Source organism: Vombatus ursinus, unplaced genomic scaffold, assembly GCF_900497805.2.
Source record: "Vombatus ursinus unplaced genomic scaffold, bare-nosed wombat genome assembly UNPS02014872.1, whole genome shotgun sequence".
NCBI lineage: Eukaryota > Metazoa > Chordata > Mammalia > Diprotodontia > Vombatidae > Vombatus > Vombatus ursinus.
Window position 1 is genome coordinate 2,374,962 of NW_020954650.1, and position 23,466 is coordinate 2,398,427.

The window sequence follows — 23,466 nt, forward strand, 5'->3', positions numbered from 1 at the left end:
AATAATACATCCGAAATCTTGAAATTACTAAAATAACTTTTATAAATTCTCAACTCTGTCCCTATCATTAAGATAAAATTAGACTTTTGCTGTAACAATTCAGTTTTGACCACATGGTAGGAAATGTGGTAATTCTTGTTTCTTATCACATTAATTCCATGAATTATATTTAAAGTCTAATCTATTGTGATTATTATTTATAAAGTATAATAATTTCACATGGCATTTTGCAAGACATTTTATGCTAACATTATATATATTATATTTACAGTGTTTCAAATAAAAGGACTAGGCTTGGTGTATGAATTATAGTTCAGTGAAATCATGAATCAGAATGCCTTCTTTTGTGTCTCTATCCTCTACTCTGCCATTATAGGGGCTGCTGACTGTAAAGTTGTGGTTTAAACAACTGTAAAATCTAAAAGCTACATGTGGCGTTAGTCGGCATGCCTGAGGGCTTTAAAGACATCTATAACTACAAATGAAAACAGACATCTGCTTAATATCCTAAGCTTTAGACACGCAGACCACCTATTTCATTAAGGAATGTAGAAAAATCTAGTGCTGATCCAGGATGTACTAAAGCACAGGCTTGACCTCCCTGACATTCACATATCGGTCTATGCTGGCATAATCATAGATCCATTGACAAATTCAATGTCATTTCCACAATAACTTTGAATTCTTAAATGAGAAGGAATTGCTTTGTGATTTTAATCAAAGGAGACTCTGCAAATCAAAGGAGATGTCTGTAAGTCCACTTAGAAAACATGGCTAGGAGATTCCAATTGAGAAATCCAAAGACAGCCTGGATTTGGAAAGCGATTCTATTCCCTTTTTCTCTTTCCCTGTCTCTCCAAATCCTATATCTGTACTCAAGTTTCCAAGTCTACTCTAATCACCCTATTTATGTTAAGCTCAACTGAAGAACGAGAAAAGTCTGAAGAAGAAGAAATTTTATTTCTTTATGTATCCCACCAATTACTATCATTATAGCTTCTCCTCTTCCTTCACCAAGGTACTTTCTGGGTTTATAGAATGCGGGGATAAATAAGTAGTCCCCCTAAACCTGAAAGATGATTTTGGCAAAATCCTCATAAATAAAATGAACATTTTTCTATCCATAATTTCACCTGATTCAGCCCTTTACCTTGCTGCAGTAAATATATCTTATCTAAGAATTATTTTAAAAACAACAATAAACAGCAAAAGCACTCATCTGTCTAAAATTTCAGATAGTCATCGATAACCGTTTGGAAGGCATTTTAAATCACAAAGAGCAACCTGTTTTAACATAATGTTATTGGAAAAGTAAAAACTCATCTGGGCTTAGAATATTAATTACCTTGCTGTTTTAAAGGTTACAATAGTCACTGTCTCCCAGGGAGGCCAATGTTCTGATTTTAATAAAGACTTATGATTTACAGAATATTACAGAACTCCACTCCGGACTGCAGTAACAAAATCAGCAAGTAGGTCATTCTCTGACAATCAAGAAAGAAAGAGAGAAGAAGAGAGCAGTAGAGAAATATGTTAAAGGAGGAACAACAGTTCTTCCACAAAATTACTGAGGTGGTAAAGAATTAATCATCTCTTTCTTCAGTGTTAAATAGAAAGAGAGGATAGTCTTATTGTTATAAGTACTGTACTAAGACTCTCATTATTAAGACCAACTAATAGAGAAATGATATGAAAAGAATTTCTCTGGGAGGTGCAGCTGTATTCATTCTTTGGAAAATTGACAAAAAAGGGGGTCCTGTGATAACCAAAGGTGCTTTGGAATGCTTAGCATAAAATACTAATTAGTGACTGCTAATTAGATATGATGGAAGAAAATTTGGAGTGGATGGAAATTGTACAGTCCTGCAAATCAGTGCTACATTTAGGTCACCCTGAATTTAAGAAACAATTTATTTCAAACTTCAGACTGTGTTTCCTAAATGTCACGTGTCCTTGCATTTATGAAAAGCGATTTCTCATGACATTAGGGGCTCATTTGCTGAAATCCAGGATTAAATTTGCATATGCATTCCTGAAAACACTCAGGCTAAGTGAAGGGATGGAAGACTGCTTTGTTCTGTGTAGATATCTGAAACAGTTATTTCCAATGTTTCTTTTTGTGGGAGCTCACGTCGCAAGGATTTATAAACTATGTGAGGTCAAGGAATGATTCATTTCTGTGATATCATCACACTCCATCTTCTGTCAGTGTTAGGAATTGGGAGTTTCCTTTCAAGGTCTAGCCAGAAAACTCTTCAATCTAATCATAGCCTTAATGGAATATATACCATTAAGGAGTTAAGTATGTTTTGAAATATACTGAAGCCTGGGTCAGGTATTTTTCTTATAAACATTATCACAGCTGTACAATAAGTATACAATAAATGTTAATTAAGATATATGGAAAGAAAGAGGATAAAATATGCTTTCAGTCTGCACTTTGAGTCCATGAGTCCTCCATCTGAAGGCAGATAGTATTTTTCATCATGAGTCCTTTGAAAATGTGATGGGTCATCGTGTTGATCAGTTATTTAGTCTTTCACGGTTGATTATTTTTGTAATATTGCCATTATTGTGTAAATCATTTTCCTGGTTCTGCTCCTTTCACTTTGCATAGGTCTTTCCAGGTTTTTCTGAAACCATCCCCTTTATCATTTCTTACAGCACAATAGTATTTCATAGCACTCATATACCATGACTTGTTCAGACATTTCACAATTGATGAATGTCCCCATAGTTCTTAATTTTTCTCTACCACAGAAAGAGCTGCTGTAAATAATTTTGTACATATAGATACTTTTCCTCTTCCTATGATGTCTTTGGGGGATACACCTAGTTGTGGTATTGCTGGGTCAAAGGGTATGCACAGTTTGCTAATACATTTTAATAGGTATACCAACAATCCGTTGGTGTGCCTGTTTTCCCCCATGCCCTCTAGCATTTGTCGTTTTCCTTTTCTGTCATCTTAGCCAATCTAATAGGTATGAAATGGTACTTCAGAGTTGTTTTCATTATATTTCTCTAATTATCAGTGATTTTTAAAAATATTTTATATTATTATTGATAGCTTTTATTTCTTCCTTTGAAAATTACTTATTTGCATCCTTTGATCATTTTTCAATTGAGGAATGGCTCTATATTTATAATAAATAGTATTTTTAAAGAAACAAAGAAAAGGGGAAAGGAAAAAAATCAACGTAACTGATTAAAAAAGTCTGTAAATATGTGGAGTGTACAATACATGTGGACCTTTAACTTATCTAAAAGAATGAAGTAAGAATGTCTTCTTTATTTTGGTCCATATTTTTCTTTATAATATTGCAACATTCAAATTTTGGATTTTTTGTAGTTGTTCTTTTTGTTTATATTGTTGTAGACACTGTGTATAATATTTTCTTGGCTCTGTTTACTTCACTCTGCATATGTTCATGTTGATCTATCTATGTTTGTATGTATTCATCACAGTCATCGTTTCTTATAGCACAGCACTATTTTATTACATTCAAGTAAAATGATTTGTTTAGCTATTTCCCAGTTGATGACATCTTTTTGATTCTTGCTACTGAAGTTATAATATTGGACTTTTGTACCATCTAGGGGACTGAATACAGGTTTGTATATAACATTCTTTCTAGTCTTTATTTGTTAGTGTTGTTGAGTCATTTTTCAGTAATGTCTGACTCTTTGTGACCCCATTTGGGGTTTTCTTGGCAAAGATACAGGAATGGTTCATCATTTCTTTCTCCAGTTCATTTTACAGATGTAAAAACTGAGACAAACAGTGTTAATTGACTTGCCCAGTCAGAGGTATTAAATATCTGAGACCAGATTTGAACTCCAGAAGATCAGTTTTTCTTACTCCAAGCCCAGCACTGTGTTACCTAGCTGCCCATATATATAAATATAAGTATATAAATATAGTACATATTAAATATGTATTTGTGATTACTTAGTATATAATATGCTTTATATAAGAATTTATAATGTATTACAAAATTATAAAAAGTAATATTAACACTGGTTCAAAGACTACTAGTTGAACATATGTTATGAAAACTTTCCTAAATAGTGGCAGCTAGGTGGTGCAGTGGTTAGAACACCGGCCCTGGAGTCAGGAGGACCTGAGTTCAAAGCTGGCCTCAGGCAAATAATACTTCCTAGCTGTGTGATTCTGGGCAAGTCACTTAACCCCAGTTGCTTCACTTAAAAAAAAAAAATTCCTAAATACTGTTATTTCAGTCAATTAACAAACATGTTTATTTCATTTATTTATTTGCTTCATTCATTTATAATCATAAGCTATCCTAAAGCAAGATAGAGGCCTGGTGCTGGGAGTATGGGGCAGTGGGATAGCTCCTTGTCATTCCACTGCCGTAGCCCTAGAGTCTTGTCCTCTGAGCTGATGCACTGAGTAAATGTATTATGTTCATTCCAGTCCATTTCTGCCTACCTCGTCTCCACTGCTCTCCAAATGACCATGTAGTCAAAGCTAGCATGCTAAAAATAGTTTTTGTGCATCAAGGAGAATGAATTAAAACATCAAAAGGGAGTAGTGAACAGTTCAGGCAGTAGGGGTTAAGAACTGATCAGCACAGTGAAAATAAGATAGTCAGGGATTCGTCTGACTGCAGAAAGCATGATTGGCTCATCGGCTTTTCATCTGTTAGAGTAAACATGAAACTTTAATTCTTTTAACACTGTGATACTTTCTGACTGACAACTATAAACCATATTAGAAGAATATTGATGTTAGTGTAGTTACAGTTGGAGCTACACAGGCAAAGGGGATAGCAGAATACAATAGGGGCTCAGGATCGCATGGACTGCTAGCTCATTGACTGGTGAGGAATTCATGACCACAATTGCTCACTCTAGCTGTCTTCTGCTGCAATGAGACAGAGAAACTCCTACACCTGGGAGTGCAGGACAAAGCATGGAGAAAGACTTTCTTTCCCATGTTAACTCTACTCCTTTATCTACCTGCATAATCCCCACTAGGTAAGATGTGCCCTCCATCATAGTCTCCCAAACTCCCTTAATCTAAATAGATGTTGAAGCACCACCATTAATTGCTTTACCCCCTTTTGTGTCTTAACACCAGGATTGGAAACAAGTTTCTCGTTGAATTAAAAGTATTTTCCTTTGATTCAAGGAGAAACCTTGAATCATTCAAAGCAATGAACAATTTTCCAAAGGCAATCCAAAGTGCCCACCTATTCCTGATGAGTTCTAGTCTTAGCTTATTTAAGATGTTGTCCAATATATATGTGTTTATGAATCAGCTTTATAGGCTGTCTACTATATGAGCTGCTGTAGTCTAGGCTATAGGATTTTTTTTCATCTATTTGGCCTTTCATTTGTAAATAGTTATGCCAAACCCTTTTGAGGGCTTATGAATCTGATTTGTAAGAAACTGTACTATTCTGTAGCATGTAGGCAATAAGCTCAATGTCATCTGCAGATATCTCACTATTATAAACCAGGGATAGTTTAAATTCAGTAGTTAGAGAAAACACCATAGGAGTCATAATGTAGTAGAACAGATTTTCATTAAAGCAAGAGAAAAGAAAGATGAGGTGGAACTTATGATCCTAAAAATAGGGAGGAAGCCCCCATAAGAAGCCATCTGTAGAGGGAAGAAAACATTTATTAAGTGCCTACTATATGCCAGGCATTGTGCTAAGTGCTTTTCAAATATCTCATTTGATCCACCCTCCAATACTTGGAGGTAGGTGCTTTTATTATACCCTATTACATTTGAGGAAGTTGTGGGAAACAGATTAAATAACTTGCATGTGGGTCCCACAGCTAGTAAGTGTCTGAGTCTGGATTCAAACTCGTCTTCCTGACACTAAATACAGTGTTTTATCCACTGTACCACCTAGCTCAAGCAGGCTGGTCACATGGGAAATTCAAATTATAATCGATTTGATTCTGGGTAAGGGTTTCCTTGAGTTAGGCCAGTAATTTTTTTATTTTATTTTATTTTTTTGACAAAATTGAGGGCAGTTTTTGTTATTATTATTGTAGATTTTTTCTTTTGGATTTTGGGGGTGAGGGAATTCTGTAGATACTATTGGCAACTTGATCTTGAACAATAGGGATCATACAGTAACTTAGCACTTCTGTGTTTTATAGCAAGTAAAGACAAATTGGGGGATTCCTGCAACTGAGATCAGGCAGAGGTCACTAGATGTGACTGAAAAAAATCTTTTCATTCAAAATAAACTTCTGCAAAATCCCTATTGACTTACAACCACCTATAGGCAACCCCTTTTTCCTTTGGGATGCATACTAGATATCCTCTTAATGTCTCTGCCAAGCAGTGCATATTACTATTCTTTACTTTACCTGATATTAATAATCAGAGAGTTAGTGAACAAAATTATCTCTGTTGTTGCAACTTTCAAAGGATCTCTGCAGGAGAAGCACCTTTTTAGATGAGAACCTTGAAAGTTTCATTTTGAACTACTGTATTAAAATTTGTTTTTGTTTTTTTGTTTTGGTAAACAAAAAGTAAGCAGAGCAGGACCCTATATTCCCTATCTTTGATTCAATTATGTAACTGAGAAAGTGATCTATAGAATGCTGTTTTTTAAAACTTGCTTTTTTTTTTTCATACTTTCATCAGTTAGGTGGCATAGTCAATAGAGTGCTTTATATCTATTTAGGAAGACCTGAGTTTGGGTCCCACTTAGAAACTTACTGTGTGACCCTGGGCAAGTCATTTGAACTTTCAGCCTCAGTTTTCTTATTATAAAATGGACATAATAGCACCTGCTTCATGGGTTAATTGCCAGAATCAATATTGAATGAGACCCACAATAGATTTGTAGATTATTGTCATAAAATTGTGCAGAGGTGGCAAATTAAGCATATGAATGAGCAGTTGATATTTTATGTGAACCCCACCCCCCTTCTTTTACAATAAATATGATTCGTGGTTTGTTTTGTTTTAAGCTTGTGGGATCCTTCTCTCTTTTTGACATCTTAAGAATTAATCCATCTATAATAGAGGTTAGCAAACCATAGTCTGAGGGTTGAGATCCAGCCTACCCCCTCTTTCAATGTGGCCAAAAAAGTTTTTTACATTTTTATAAATTGGCCCATGGACCATAGTTTCCTGATCCTGGTTCTTCAGACTCAAAATTGCGTCTCCTCCAACCTGATCCTCCCTTCTTTCTCTGCGTAGTCTAATCTCATCTTTTTTTTTTCTTTCGATAGTACCATTTCTACTTCCTCATGAAGCATATCAGGAACTATCCAGATGTTGTGGCTCCACATTCATTGACGGAGAAAATAATTTTGTTATATATGTTTTCCTCCAATTTTTCATTACTTTGTTGTTCTTTATCCAGTTTCCTCTTTATGACTTTGGGATAAATTGTCTTTGAAGGTCTCTCATCACAGTTCATGTAAACTTTTTTTTTCAAAGTTTCTACAGTCACATAAATGGTGTTGTTACATTTATTTATCTATTCAAAGTATTCTAAGAGTTTTAATTTTCAACATGTGAAGTCACTTTTGGCTTGCAAGATAATTCTATATTAATTGTACATTATTATTATTGGGAAAATAGATCACAAGACACGGTTTACCAAAAAATATAATGACATTTAGTTTTGTGCTTTTTTATAGTTGATAACTAAAAACAAGGGTTTTTTTTTTGTTTATAGGTTTTTTAAGTACTGGCGACCAGGCAGCAAAAGGCAATTATGGATTGCTTGACCAAATACAAGCTTTACGATGGATTGAAGAAAACATTGGATCCTTTGGAGGGGATCCAAAAAGAGTAACCATCTTTGGCTCAGGAGCAGGAGCATCTTGTGTTAGCCTCTTGACCTTGTCTCACTATTCAGAAGGTAATATGATTTCCACTCTGATCAAAATAAAGTAAAATAAATAGAAATAAATATATTTGTTTGTTTTATTCACAATGAAGGAAATGTCCTATCTGAATTAAATGATAAAGCTATATTGTTAAAAAAAACAACAGAAACCTAAGTAGTGCTCCTTGTATAAGCTGTCCTCTTCCTCTTCCCCCTTCTTACCATATCTTATCCCCAGCCAGTTTTTATTTCACTTTCTTTTCCATTAAAAAAAGAATCAATTTAGGTTTGTGATTTAACAATAATGTTGGTTGGATCATTAATGCCTTTTTTAGAAATTATCAAATTCTAATTTGTCTGTGCTTATTTTTTACTATGTATGATCATAATAGTCATTTATGAAATTCTTATTCAACCTTATTCAGCCTAAGTTTTATTTCTTAATGACTGTGGATGCAGAGATAGTAAATATAATATGAAAGGGAATATCAGAGAGTTAATGCATAGAGTATTAATACCATTCACCTTTTAGCCATGATTTAAAAAAAAAAACTCCCTTATTCTTGTGCCATAGCTTAATAAAAATAGTGACAGGTATTTTACTTCAATATTTATATCACATTATTTAACTGAAGCACTTAAATGTTAATTTTTTAAAAATTATTTGGGGGATTTTGCACATAGGACAAATACAGAATCAGAATTTCAGTGCTGTAAGGAATTTAAAACCTAGTAATCATTTAATAAACATTTGTTTAATGCAATTGCTGAAACAAATCATTATCAAAGCATATTATAATGTCATTTGACATGTTTATGTAATTTTTTTAACCAAAATTAGAAAAAAAAAACCTGATACCTATTCATGTAGGAGATAGTAACATCTAGAAGGGGGAAAATCCACTAGAGATATTTTAAATACACATGCGTCAGACTTTTGGCAGCTTCAAGCATTTGGGATGCAGCCCTGAAAATGGCAGAGAACAAAGGTCTCTAAACACCCAAAATAGATGTCCCAAAGACTCTAGTCAGTTAGTCAATTATTTTACATTTATTAAGTGCCTGCTGTGTGCCCCAGCACTGAGGATATAAAGAAAGCCAGAAGACAATGGCTGCTCTCAAAGGCTTCAGTTTTAATGGAGGAGACAATAAGCAAGTGATTATGTTCAAACAAGATATATACAGGGTAATCAATGATGGCAAGGCATGAGAATTAAATAGAATCAGGAAAGGCTTCCTTTAGCACATAGGATTTTAGGCGGGGCTTGAAGAAGGGGGAAGCAGAGATGAGGAGGAAGAGAATTATAAGCATAGGGTATAGCTAGTGAAAATGGCTGAAGCCAGGCAATGGAATGTTTTATGTGAGGATTAGCCAGGAGGTCAGTGTCAAAGCATCTCAGTGACTAACATTTACTGGATGGCAAAGACCTCTACACTATATTTCATTTTACTCCTTAGGCCCTATCTCCCAGTTTTAGAGATGCTTCTTTAACAAACAATTTTTGATGCCTTGATAATCTGATTCCAAAAGGATGGCAGGTTCGAGGTAGCAAACTAGAGAATTGGTGGGATTGGAGGAATTGGAGAAGTGACAGCTGATCTCTTGAGTTTGAGAGAGGACTAATACATATAAGGACAGATAAAAGCCTAAGCAGAACTACATTGTTGTACAAATATGTAAATAGAAATTAATAACAATAACCCTAAATTAAATAGTACACATTGGCCCCAGTGGAAGAAGGAGAAATTGTAAGATTAAGATATTTATCCGAAAAGGTAAAATTTATCAGATTCCTTAGGCACTTGAAGAGGTAAGCTTTTCTTTCCTGAGAAAAAAGATTAGAAAAGTTCCTTTTCCTACTCCTTCACCAGCAAAGCAGAATGAATGCAGCCTCACTGCAGTAGATGGGTGGAACCCTTCCCTTGAGAGGGCAGCAAGTGAATGAAGGGGTGGAGCATGTGACATCTTCTACATTTATAATCCAATTTTTTAGGACAATTCTTGAATGTTGACAGTGCTCTTTGTTCTTTTTTTTTTTTTTCCAAATTGATGTTTTATCTATACTTGAAAAAATGATTGGTCTTTTTTGTGTGAAGTTCAAATCAACTAAAACATTTCTCTTAGTTCTGAGAAATCTCTCTTTAAGTAACACTGCTCCATTCTAATTTTATTGACGATCATTTCGATAGGACTTTGCAGTACTTCCAAAGAATCTGAATCATTTTACTTATGTCTTACACTGTGTCCTGCAACAAGATGCATACAGGTCACTCTGTTTTCTCTAGGGAGTAAATAGCCCATATTAAAGTAAATATAATAAGAGACTAGTACAAATAGACTATGTAACATAAAGTTCCTAAATAGTGACCTCACCAATGCAGCATGGAGCCATTTAGAATTTCAGTTCCGAGTTACTCTTTGGGCCATCCTCTCTTAAAATCACATCTTGCTGATTAAAATCATGTTTTTCACCTACTTGATTGCTTCCATGATTTTAAAAGTTGACAGTGCAAGCTACTAGAAGCAGATTTAATGCTTTATTCTTCTAGTGGCTCATGAGATGTCAGATCCTAAACTCAGGCCAGCATTCAAGTGTAAAAAAGGAAAGATAGTGAACAGAACACTCTGATTTTATAAGCCAATATCTCCTGTCCTCACATACTTCAAAAATAGAGGTTTTATACTTCTAGACATCCATGCAGTGGAATAAAATATCGATTTCTTTTACCCCATCAGCTCCAACTTATTCTGAACCCTAAACTAAATGGGGTATTTTTGACAGTTTTGCAAATCTTGGACTTGGAACTAGTGTCATTTTTTTAGAAATCATAAATTCTTTGGGGAAAAATCATATTAATTCCAATTGGAGAATTTAATTAGATATGGACAAAATTATTATTTCAAATGCACATTAAAATTTTTTTCATATATTTACAGTTAAGGGAGAAAATGTGAAACAAGTAATTCAAAAGTATATCAGACCAAAATACTCCCACAAATTGAGCATATTAAAATGATTTTAGCTGAACGTTTTTTCCTAAATTACATGGTGCCTGGTTACTCTGTGAAAAAGGTAAGCATGTAATTTTTCCTTTGACCTTTAAACTAGTGAAAAGCATATTGACATGGAACAGAGAATTAGATTGCTTCTGACATTCATTTATTTGTGGGAGCTTTTCTAAGGTAAAAGCTTGAAAATTCTAGAGGGGTAGATGAATAGAATGAATTTTCATTGGAGAATGAACTTGTAAGGGTAGTTTCCTTTTCTTAACTCTTTATTCTGTGTGTAGAAGAACTTCCTAATAAAACTAGTGTCAAATGGAAAAAAAATGAGTCAAAGAGAGGCTGAAATAGCTGAATGCTACTGTACTCAGAAATTCACATCCCTAAGATACAATAAAAGCATTCTTTGCTCAGTAAAAGCAGCTTTTTTATATTTTAGATTTTCATTTGCATGTACACAATTTGCACCTGCAGGTCTGTTCCAAAAGGCAATCATACAGAGTGGAACAGCCCTGTCCAGCTGGGCAGTGAACTACCAGCCTGCCAAGTACACTCGGATATTGGCAGATAAAGTGGGCTGCAACATGCTGGATACCACTGACATGGTTGAATGCCTTCGGAATAAGAACTACAAAGAGCTCATTCAACAGACCATTACTCCAGCCACATACCACATTGCCTTCGGGCCCGTGATAGATGGTGATGTAATTCCAGATGACCCTCAGATTCTAATGGAGCAGGGGGAGTTCCTAAACTATGACATAATGCTTGGCGTGAACCAAGGGGAAGGCTTAAAGTTTGTTGATGGTATTGTTGACAATGAGGATGGCGTTTCTCCAAATGATTTTGACTTCTCTGTCTCCAACTTTGTGGACAATCTGTATGGTTATCCAGAAGGAAAAGACACCCTCCGGGAGACAATAAAGTTCATGTACACTGATTGGGCAGATAAAGAAAACCCTGAAACTCGAAGGAAGACCCTGGTTGCCCTTTTTACTGATCATCAATGGGTTGCTCCTGCCGTTGCCACAGCTGACCTACATGCCCAGTATGGCTCCCCAACATATTTCTATGCATTCTACCACCATTGCCAAAGTGAAATGAAACCAAGCTGGGCTGATTCAGCCCATGGAGATGAAGTTCCATATGTTTTTGGCATTCCCATGATTGGTCCTACTGAACTCTTCAGCTGTAACTTCTCCAAGAATGATGTCATGCTTAGTGCAGTGGTTATGACATACTGGACAAACTTCGCCAAAACTGGGTATGTTTTACTCTAAGGCAGCTTTCTTCTGGTTGCCATGTTTTGTGCTTTTGGTCTTTAGTTAAACAATTACACTAGACCTAGAGTCCTGCAACTTTCAATAGCTTTGCTTCAGAATTTTACATTTGTCACAAAAGGGAAAACATAACAATTTTTCTCCAAGGTTTACTGTAACTTAAAGTTACTTCTTCATCATCCTGTCAAATAATTTTTATATGGCTGGTTGGACAATAACTGCACAGGCCAATTTTTTCTAGCTTGATGGGACCTGGTTAGAAATAGCAGTTTTTTCTCAGAGGGAAAAAACTAAATTCTTTCATTATACCGCATAAAAGTGGGAGTACACCTTAGTGTTTTCCATCTCAAAGAGACTACATACATCTGTTGAGAGGAAAGGAAATTCTTGAAGAAGACTGCCCTCATGGGAAATTGTATAGCTAGGCTTACTGCATAGCAACAAAAATGAAATGTGCTTTCTATTAACTATGGAGAAATCTCATCCTCATAACTGTGCTGCTAAATATATTTGAAAAAGGTATGGAAAACACAAACAACTGTTACAGAGATTTGGAAATACAGCTGAATCTCTACTGTGTAGATACTCTGAAAACATGGAAGGAAAACCCCTAAAGCTACTTAAATGGCTAATAATAGGCTGTGTTCACTAACTCTTGTCCTGTATCATCCTTTTGACAAATAATGCAGTATTGTTCTGTTCTACTTTAGTGCTGTGCTTTTTTTTTCACCTTGAAGTTCTTGTACTGAATTAAAAATAAAGATGCTCATGGCACCAAGGGATGGTAAATCTTTCCAATGAACACTTACAGCAGGGTTAGGCTCTCATAACTGCAACTGCAGTGCAGTGCAGTAATATTAGCAAAAATCTTAGAAGAAAACAAAGATGCTCAGCTTGGAATCTTGGAAAGTTTAGCAACTTTCAATCTTTAATGAATCTAAACAATATTTTGTGGAAAATGTGTTTATTTTATTTCCATTTTAGTGGTGATTTAGTGGTCAAGATTGGACATTGTATCTAGATGGTTTTATTTACTTTATTGTAGTCATCGTGTATACTGTCAGGGAGAGTGGTTTTGGAACAGTATTGTAGTCCTGGCAAAATGGAGACACCGGAATAAGTGGAAATATTGCATTACTCTTCAAAAGGATGATACAAGGCAAGGGTTAATAAATACATCTTATTATTAGCCCATTTAGCTGCTTTGGGGATTTTTCTTCAGTATTTGTAGAGTATCTACACAGCAGAGATTTAGATATCTTTCTGAATCCATATAATTGATGTTTGCATTTTTCATATCTTTTCAAGTATGTATTTGTCTACAAAAATCTTATGCAGGGGTGCCTGAATCTAGGAAATCCCAATAGAAAAAAAAACCACAAACTCAAAAAAAGATTAACTAATAGGTAACTGTATTACCAGAATGTTTTCTGATTTATAATGTATTCATTGAAGTCATCAACCAGTATTTGTTAAGCATGTGTTGTGAGAGAATCTGGGGGAAAACCAAAGATATCACCATAATTGTGTGAGGATGTTTAAAACATGGTATCTGACATTGAGGGGCTTCCATTTTTGTGAGGGTGACAAGAGCAAAAACAATTATAGGGAACACTAGAGGAGAGTAGCATGAATTTTTGTACTATAGATTATATGACCTATCAGAATTCAGAGAAGTATAAAGATAAAATGAGCCAGAGTAGTGAAGGAAGAGTTAGAGCATGGCCCTACAAATGTGGGTGTGAACTGGACTGACCAAGAAGAACAGGAAAGAACAGTTAAGTCACCAGTGCTGAATAACAATAGTAAGAAACACTGGACTAAGATTCAGAACACTTGGGTTCTTGTCCCAATTCCTCAACTTCTTAGCTATGTGACCTCATCAAATTAATTACTGTTTCATTATCTGATGGATGAGAACACTTCTACCTGTTCCATGTAATTCAATGCTGTAAGCATTAAATGATAGATTAGGAAAATAGTATCATAGATACAGGACCATAAGATTCTAAAGAAGCCATCTAGCCCAGCCCCTTAATTTTTCAGATGAAGAAACTTAGACCTAAGATCATTAAGTGACTTGTTCAAGGTCATGCAATAGTAAATGCAAGAGAAAACTCTGTGATAAAGTGTAATTGATCAATCAGGAAAGAAGTGCAGTTTTTATTATAAATAATTGAGAGCCAGTGTGGCATTTTGAATATAAAGCCAACCTCAAGGCCAGAGAGTGTTCAAATCTTGCTTCATACCCATTTTTGTTCTGTGACCGTAGACAAGTCACTTAAATTCTCAATAATTAAGCAGTTTTTCAGGTGCTGCTATGGATCAAGGGCAGGTCCTGGAATCAGGAAGACATGAGTTCAAATCAACCTCAGACACATACTATTGTGTGACCTTGGTCAAATCACTTACTCGCTGTTTGCCTCGGTTTCTTCATTTGTAAAATGGGGATAATAATAGCACTTATATATCAGGATTGCTATGAAGATCACTTGAGAAAAATATCAGTAAAGTACTTTGCACAACGCTGGGCTTATAGTAGGTGCTATATAAATGCTTACTATTATTTATATTATTATTACTACTATTATAAGTGGCAGGAATGGTTTCGATCTACACTGAAGGTGGGAATTTCCCCACTTGGGAAATCTCAATATAATGAAATCATGTGGAGAAATCTAGTCTTTCTATCTTCCCCCATTGATCAATTTATCAATAAGCATTTATCAAGCAGATGCTAGTTGCAGACACTGTGCTAGGCACTAGTGATACAAATATAAAAGTGAGACAGTCCCTGCTAGCTGGGAACTGCCATTCTTTTTTTTTTCTTTTTTAAAATTTTTATTTAAAATTTTGAGTTCCAAGTTCTATCCCTTCCTTCCACCCTCCCTGAGATGGTAAGATATAGGTTATATGTGTACAATTATGTAAAACATTTAGGAACTTAATAATCTAACATTCTTACATAACACACAGGGGGAATGCTAGTTAGTGAAAGGAGTTTTTGACTTGATAATTTCAGAGACTGTAATTGGAGTCCTAGGGGCTGTCAAGTACTTTCCAGTACTTGGTGGTATTCAGTTGACTTTTGTTCCCACAGCAAAAGCAAGAGGTAGAAAGGGACAAGGTGTGGTACAGAAATGGGAGATGGGGTTATGGCAAGATTCCTATACTGAGTAGGTCCTGGTGTCCTTTTATTTTACTGCTGGATTGAATGGGAAGTATAATCTAGAGTTACTTTAATATAGTGGGGTAGGTGAGTTCTCACTAACCCAACCATCAAGACAGATCAACTTTAGGGTGGCATTCTAAAGCTGAGTGATTAGCCTACCCTAGGAGGGAGGAAAAAAAGGAAACAGACATTTAAATGTCTACTTTGTGCTAGGCACGATGCTAAGCATTCTAAAAATATTATCTTATTTGGTCCTTACAACAGCCCACGGAGGTAGGTGCATGGTCTCTGGAGGTCTAGTCTAGAGAATCATAGTTTTTGTAAAGAAGGAATAGATAGCTGTGGGATAAATGGCAAGAATAGCATATTGTGTAGGCCCTGGTGTCCTGGTGAATGAATAGATGGGTTGTGAAGCATGGAGTATAAAATAGGCAATATTATTTTTATTTGATTGGGTAGTAGAATGGAGGCAATGTTATTGTTAAATTGTGGAGTCAAGCTGATGATTTGTACTTTATACATAAGGAGACAACCACTGTAGGCCCTTGAACAAAAGAGTTATATAATGACAGCAATGCCATAATGTTGTGATTATTCTTACTACATTTAAAGCAAAATATGATTTAACTTTTACACTGGATAATAAAGCTTGGATCTGATGTGATCTGTCCCTAGGGGAATATTGTTGTTGCTGCTGCTGACGTTCAGTCATTTCAGTCGGGTCTGGCTCTTAGTGACCCCGGTTGGGGTTTTCTTGGCAAAGATACTGGAGTGGTTTGTCATTTCTTTCTCCAGCTTATTTTTTTTTTTACACATGAGGAAACTGAGGTAAACAGGGTTAAGTGACTTGCCCAGGGTAACACAGTTATGAAGTGCCTGAGGCCATTTTTGAACTCAAACCTTCCTGATTGCAGGCCTGGTGCTCCATCCACTATGCTCCCTAGCTGCTAGTGGAGTATAATCCATTCTATAAAGAGAACTGACATCGGATTTGCCCAAATTCTGTTTATGCACTTTTTAGTAAAGTATCCATTTAAGTAAAGTGATTTTTAAAAACATAATTTGAATATATTTCATAGGTACATTTAATCAAAAATAGATAATGAGAATCTAAATTACTTATAATTTATCTAGAAATCATTTCATGTCTAATAGTGTCATTAAGGGAATTTGAACTTACAAAACTTTATGATCAACTGTACGTAGTTATAATGCATTACCTGGATATATAAATTAGTGCATTGGCTGAGTGACTGATATAATATGCATGGTGGCTTCCTTTGGTTATTATCACCATTCTCTAAAATATTAGCAAATCAGGGATTTGCAGTTATTAATGGCTTATAAGCATGTTTTATAGTACCATCTGTCACCATTATATATGCTGCTGATGGGGAAAGAGCTTGTTGCAGTCAGGTAAATTTATTATTGTCTCTTGAGTGGAGTTACAGTCCTTCTGCACCTCTAGCACATCCCCTAAAAGCCTGTATACTATTCCTCATATGCCCACTTGTAACAATGCCTGGCAAGTATGAATGATCTATAAACATAACTTTTCAAATATTCTCAGAGCTAACATTTCTGAACTTCTAACTAGATCTTAAAGTAAATAGATGCCATCTGGTACCTCTTGTTGATAGACACAAGGAAATAAAGTTGGGATTGTGTACTGGGCTATCTGCAGAGAAAAGGAAATATATTTAAAAAATAATGTATTGAAAACTGAATATAGCCTTGCCTTGCAAGATACAAGTCATTCACTAGCAATGAATGTTTTGAAACAAAAGACAATAGGGAAGGTCTGCGTCTGAGTTTGTTCTCAAAGAGTTCTGGGAGAAAGATATGAAAATGAGTAGTAAGAGGCAGAATACAGTGATTCCCCTAGACTTCTGGCTATTTTGGGAGCTATAGGAGTGAGTCCTCTCTCAACAGGATAAAATATCTTTGTCTGAAGGAATGTAAAAGTAAGCTCATTGTGTGATCTGTTCCATCACCATCTTTCTTCTCCCTAACCCTCTTACTATTATGGAAATGCTAACCATGCCATCATCATTTCCTCCATTCAGCATCCAGCAAGAATGTTGTAAAATTTCCCCATCTTGGCACACATACCACACTACTGAAGTGGGCAAGCAAAGTCAGTAATTACACATGGCAATGAATTACCTTACATTGGTCCTTCTAAAAAGAAAAAAGAAATGTTTCACTAACAATTTCTTTGTTTCCTTTGATAGTCAGGCTAAATGTTGTTTTTAAGACATTTTATACTAATTTCTTTTTCTTTATTCCAATACAATGTAAGGTCCTTGTGGTCAAGGGGTGTTTTTCATTAATCTTTATATCCCCAGCATCTAATACAATACTTGGCATAGTATAGTCATATAACAAATGCTTTTTGGATTAGATTAGATTCATATCATATTGTATACTCTCAGTATACTCAAAAGCTAAAATGCATTCTTTGTTTTATACGGATTTCAGTGAACTATTTAAGAATTAGGAGCAACATGGAGCAGGGGATATAGAACTATAGTGTACCTATCTACTGCTTTAAGAGCACTAGAGTATGAGGATTAGGGTGAAGAAAACCTGGGTTCAAATCCAGTTTACATCACTTAATAATTTCATGACTCTGAGCTAGGCACTTAAATGCTATGTGCCTCAGGCAAATCATCAGGTCAACCTACTTACTTTTTGGGCAAAACCAGTTGATGACCAGTTCTTCCTTGATGGAAGAAGCTTCATCCACTACTTAAAAATCATAAATTATTTGCATATTTCAGAATTATTTTAAAGCAATATAATTTTTCACCCATTTTTATTATGAAAATGCAGAATATTATTAGAGGTATCATGTAGTGCTGTCAGTGATTAAAATTTAAAAAAAATATTGTAAGCAAAATTATCCTGACATCTCTTTAATTGTTATGGTCTGATAATTTATGAAAAAGTGATAAAGGGTGTCAGAAGGAGTATGGATATACCTACTTCTTACTTAGCAGCCTTCAATATCTATTGTTTCCTTAATTTTACTCCTTAGAAGTTGTTTTAGTTTCTACTCACTTTTTGCCTGCATGATACTTTTGTATTAGGTTTATTATTATTTTTTTAACTTGGCCTAATATGATTGCCCGAGACTTGTTGAATTTAGAGGACACTTTCTAGACACAAGAGCAAGTGAGATAAGGTTATCCTGGTAGTTAAATAGGCATATGGCCCCTAATCACTTCCTTGCTAGACACAATTCAGTTTATTAATGTCTCCACACACCGTCTCCCACCCCACAGAAGACAAAACTCCAGATGTGGTCCTACTAAAGAAGAGTATAGTACAGCTATCAGTTCCTATTCTTGAAACCCGTGTATCTCTTAATGTTACCCAGAATTACATTAGCCTTTTCGGCTACCACATGTCACTGCCTCATGTCTAGTTTGTAATCTGCTGAAATACACATATCTTTTCTCAGACTGCTATCAAACCATTACTTTCCTGTCCTGTGTTTGTTAAGGGAATTTTTGAACCCCAAGGTAAGACTTCACTTTTATCTTTAATTAGCACATTCATCCCAATGCTTAACCTATGGAGAACTTTTGGGATCCTGACCCAGTCATTCAATGTGCTTCCTCCAAGCTCTATGTCTTTGGCAAAGTTGATGATCTTGCCATCTATGCTTTTCCCCAGCTCATTGATAAAAATGTGAAATAGCACAGGGCAAAGCACAGTTCCATGGAGATTCTTTGCCACATTGATATTGGACCATTAATGATTACCCCTTTGGCCTGCCATCCCAACAGCTCAGAATCCATCTAACTTTATTGTCCATACTTGTCCATCCTTTCTACAAGAATGCATGAGATATTTTATCATTTAATTTTTGCTAAAATCTAGGTAAATTATATCTAATTATTTAATAACAATGTCAAATAAAGAAATAAGGTTAATTTGTCATGATCTATTCTTAATGAAGCCATGTTGGCAGACTTCTCTCTCTATATCACTAACCATTTCTTTAATCATCTGTTCCAGAGTTTTCCCAAGAATCAAAGTCAAGTTCACTGGCCTATAGTATCATGGCTATTCTCTGCCTTTTTCTGAAAATTGGAAAACTTATTCCCACTCAGGTTTTCAAATATATATATATATTTTCTGAACTGAATGTGCTGCCAGCATCTCAAACTCAACAAATACAAAATTGAGCTTACCATCTTCCTCCCTAAACCTGTCCTTCTACCATATCTCTTAATTTTTGTTGATAGAGCCATCATCAAAGTTTGAAAGTTATTTTTACTTTTCTTCTTCATTCCCTATGTTCAATTGGTTGCCAAGTCTGGTTGATTCTCCCTACATAGGGCAATATCTCTTAAAATGATTTTTTCTTCTATTAATATTCAATACTTTAATTCAGATACTTAGCACTGCTTTCCTTGACTACTTGAATATTCTTTTCACTGGTCTCCCTGCCTCCAGTTTCTCTTCTCTGCAATCTGTTCTATAAAATGTGCTCAAAATAGTCTTATTAATGTATGGGTTGATGTCAACCCCTGCACTCAAAAATCTATAATTTTGCTCCAAGGATCAAACAAAAATTCCTTAGGTCAATATATAAGGCCTTCCACAGTCTAGCCTCCAACTTACCTTTCCAGTGTTATTTTACATTATCTCTCCTCACCCCCAGGCATTCTTTTTTTAGTGTCTATATTGGACTAACAACTCTATCCCAAATTCAACACTTTATCTTTTTTTTTTTTTCTGCATCCACATAGAATGTGGCGACTCCTCACTTCTGTATTGTGTAGTTTTTCTTTTTGTTTAAGGTTCAGTTCATGCTTTTACTTTTCTGTGATCCACTCAAATGCAAGTGTCCTCTTCCTCCTCAAATTTTCTGAGACTACTTTTCTTGGATCTCTCCTTTGTCTTTGGATGTCTCCTTGTATTATGCTTATTTATGCATAAGATGTCATCTCTGCCCCATTCCTCCACCCCAGTAAAATATAAGCTTCTTGAATTTAGTGCCTATATTATTCTAATCTCAAGCTTTCTCCCTCCTTCCAGAACCCAGAATTGTTCCTTACTCATGTCAACCAGTCAACAAGCATTTATCAAGTGTATACTATGTGTTAAGCACATTGCTAAGTGCTACAATACAAAGAAAGGCTAAAAAAACAAAAACAAATTCCTACCTTCAAAGTCCAAGGAAGAGACAACATATAAACAGCTATGTACAAAGAAGATGTATACAGGATAAACTGGATATAATCAACAGAAGAACATCATTCCCTCTGTTGATTATCTCCAAGTTTTTACTTTATAAATATTTGTTCAATTAAATGTGTAATCCAACACTCTCACGGAATTTTTAAACATGATTTCTCAAACCTCAGATAATATTCTTCAAAATGTCCGTGCCAAGTTAATAAATGTAAAAATGCTTCAAATATGTGTACATCCAAATGTGTGGATACCAGACAACAACACTATAACAAAGATAGAAGAAAAAAAGATTTCATTATTGTATCATTTCAGCGAACAAATGATCTGCTTTAGCTAAAGTTTCTCAGACAATTGCACCCTCTTTTACTTTGCTTTGCTCTGCTATGTAAAGTTGAAAGGAACCAGCTACAGGAGCCAAGTCTCTGAAATCAAGTTATGCTGCCTGTTTACTAGGCAGTTTTGCCTAATTACAGCAGATAGCTGTTTCACTTCATTTTTTTTTCTTTCCTTGACATCCTAAATCTACTTGAAACAGGAGCTCTGTACCTATTCTTAGAGGAGATGATCTCAACCTCTACTTTACCTTCATCAAAAACATCTGATATGTACTTTCTAATCCCCATGCCTTCAAGTAACTTGAAGTTTGATAGTACCTTTATTCTGTCAGTCTTAGGAACTCATTCCTACTTCTTCATTCAGCAATCATTTCTTAAGCACCTTCTATGTACAAGGAAGTATACTAAGTTCTGAGAGTATTGAAATAAAAATACCATGGTGCCATGGTCCTCCATAAGGTTGCATTCTATTTGGGGAAAGTGGGGGTGGGGAAGAAGGCATAAAACACATACCTGATTTAGTGCAATACAAGTAACTCCCCACCCCCACCAAAAAAAAATCTAAATGTCACAGGGAAATCTGAGGAGGGAGAAGTCCCTTTCGTCTGGGAAGGCTTCACACAAAGCAGGTGAACTGCGCCTTCAATAAATGGAAGGATTGTGAAAAACAGAAATGAACAAAGAGTATACTCTAGGCATTGGGAATAATGTAAATGAGCACTCAGAGGTAAGAAATAGCATTCTGAGTTCATGGATCAACTTAGTAGATTAGTTTGGTTGAAACATAAGAGAATGTAAATGGGGATCAACATGAAAATAGCCTGAAAAGGCAGGTTGGTTACAGATGAAGAATCTCAAATACTTGACCGCTGAGCTTGTAATTTTTTCTAGAGACAATATTCAATGATGATGTTTGAGCAGTGGATGTAGTGAAGATTAAGAAGTTATTTTGGCACCTTAACCAAAGCTACTAGTTCTGGTGATGCTCTTAATCGCATATATACCTGTGTTCACCAGTATGTGAACCAGCAATCATCCCCTCCCTTTCACCCATCATTTGATATCTAGCCATTTCACATATGCCTAACAACGTGTTTAGGCTACCACAGTTCCTTGACCTACCTGTCATCTCAAGCTCATTTCTTCTATTTATTCACCAAAATTCTTGCAGACTGAACCTGAAGCCTTCATTACTCAGTACCCACTCATTACTCCAACTCATAACTTGTAATATGGCTTCTGTCTCCAAAATTCTACAGAAATTGCTCCCTCTAAGGTTCCTTATGAGCCTTATATCAACCAAACAATAGCATTTTTTCAGTTTTCATTTTCATTTTCAATGACTTCTCTTCTTCAGTTGAATTCTTGCTCAACACATTGTTCTTGGTGAATATTTTTTGTTACCTTCTCCTAGTTCCCATTTTATATCTCTCACCATGTCTTCCCTGTCATTTTTCCTTGAGTATTCTTTCCACTGCTTTAAAATGAATCTTTCTCAATTCTGAGCCCTAGGCCTTCTTTTCTTTTTCTTAACCACTCTCAGGAATCCAGCTATCAGCTTTATGCTAATATCTCATATATATACACATATATACACATTTAGTAGATATAGATACACACACACACACACACACACACACACACATCTTTATAAAGTTTTGACCTTTCTCCCAAGTTCCCGAACCACATTTCCAAATAGCTACAGTACATCTATAACCATAATGTTGGAGTGGGAAGAGTGTTGAGATTGAATCCAGAATAGATATGCTTTCAAATCCTGCCCCATACATTTAGCCTTCATGTTGTCATGAACAAAACAACTTCCTTGAACCTCAGTTTCCTCATCTATAAAATGGAGATAATAATGCTTACAGTACCTAACTCAAAGTTATTTTAAGAATCAAATGAACTAATTCATGCAAAGTCATGTGCAAAAGCTTCAAAATTATGTATCTGTTATTGCTATTACAACTGTATATCCTTTGAATTATATAGCACAACTATATAGTATCTTAAATTCAACGTATCCTAACTTGAGTTTATCTTTTGCCCAAAACACATTTATCTTTCTGACTTCATCATTTCTTCTAGTGCAAATGCCATCAATCCTTTCTCTTTTGTTCAAAATGGTTGTGTTACTTTTGACCCTTTTTCCTTCTCCATGTTTCCAATGTCCACACTCAGTTGCCAAATCTTTGTGATCTGTCACTTGAATCTTTTCTTTTTTTTAATATTTCGGGTTTCATACATCCTACAGGGATGTAAGAAACTTACAATTCAGATCTTCTAACCTGAGCAATACAGTCTGATAGGCTTCTTGTCATAGTTCTCAGGTGTTCTGACGTAAGCACTAGAATATAATTCTGCCCCCATACAGAATGCCTTCCTAATTAGAACACCTGATAAGGCTTAAGTAGCAGTGTCAGTACAGGCTGATTTTCTCACTCTAAAGCATTAATCAGTCAATAAACATTTATTAAATGTCTGCTGTGTGCCACATACTGTGCTAAGCATTGGAGATACAAAAAGAGTCAAAAAACAGTCCCTGCCCTCAGTTAGCTCACAACATCAGGATACCAAGCTCTAGACTCTCTCTCTCTCTCTCTCTCTCTCTCTCTCTCTCTCTCTCTCTCTC

General features: G+C 35.4%; 1 protein-coding gene across 3 annotated transcripts in view; it reads left to right on the top strand.

The window, feature by feature from the left end:
* Positions 1-23,466, top strand: part of NLGN4X (neuroligin 4 X-linked) — a 316,482-nt gene that overhangs the window by 282,542 nt on the left and 10,474 nt on the right. For 2 of the 3 annotated variants that reach the window (XM_027842430.1, XM_027842431.1), the window contains 2 exons: positions 7,677-7,862; positions 11,308-12,097. In XM_027842430.1, coding sequence (XP_027698231.1) covers positions 7,677-7,862; positions 11,308-12,097 — 976 coding nt within the window. Of the gene's footprint in view, positions 1-7,676; positions 7,884-11,301; positions 12,098-23,466 lie in introns of all 3 variants that reach the window. The other variant, XM_027842429.1, reaches the window with a different exon arrangement.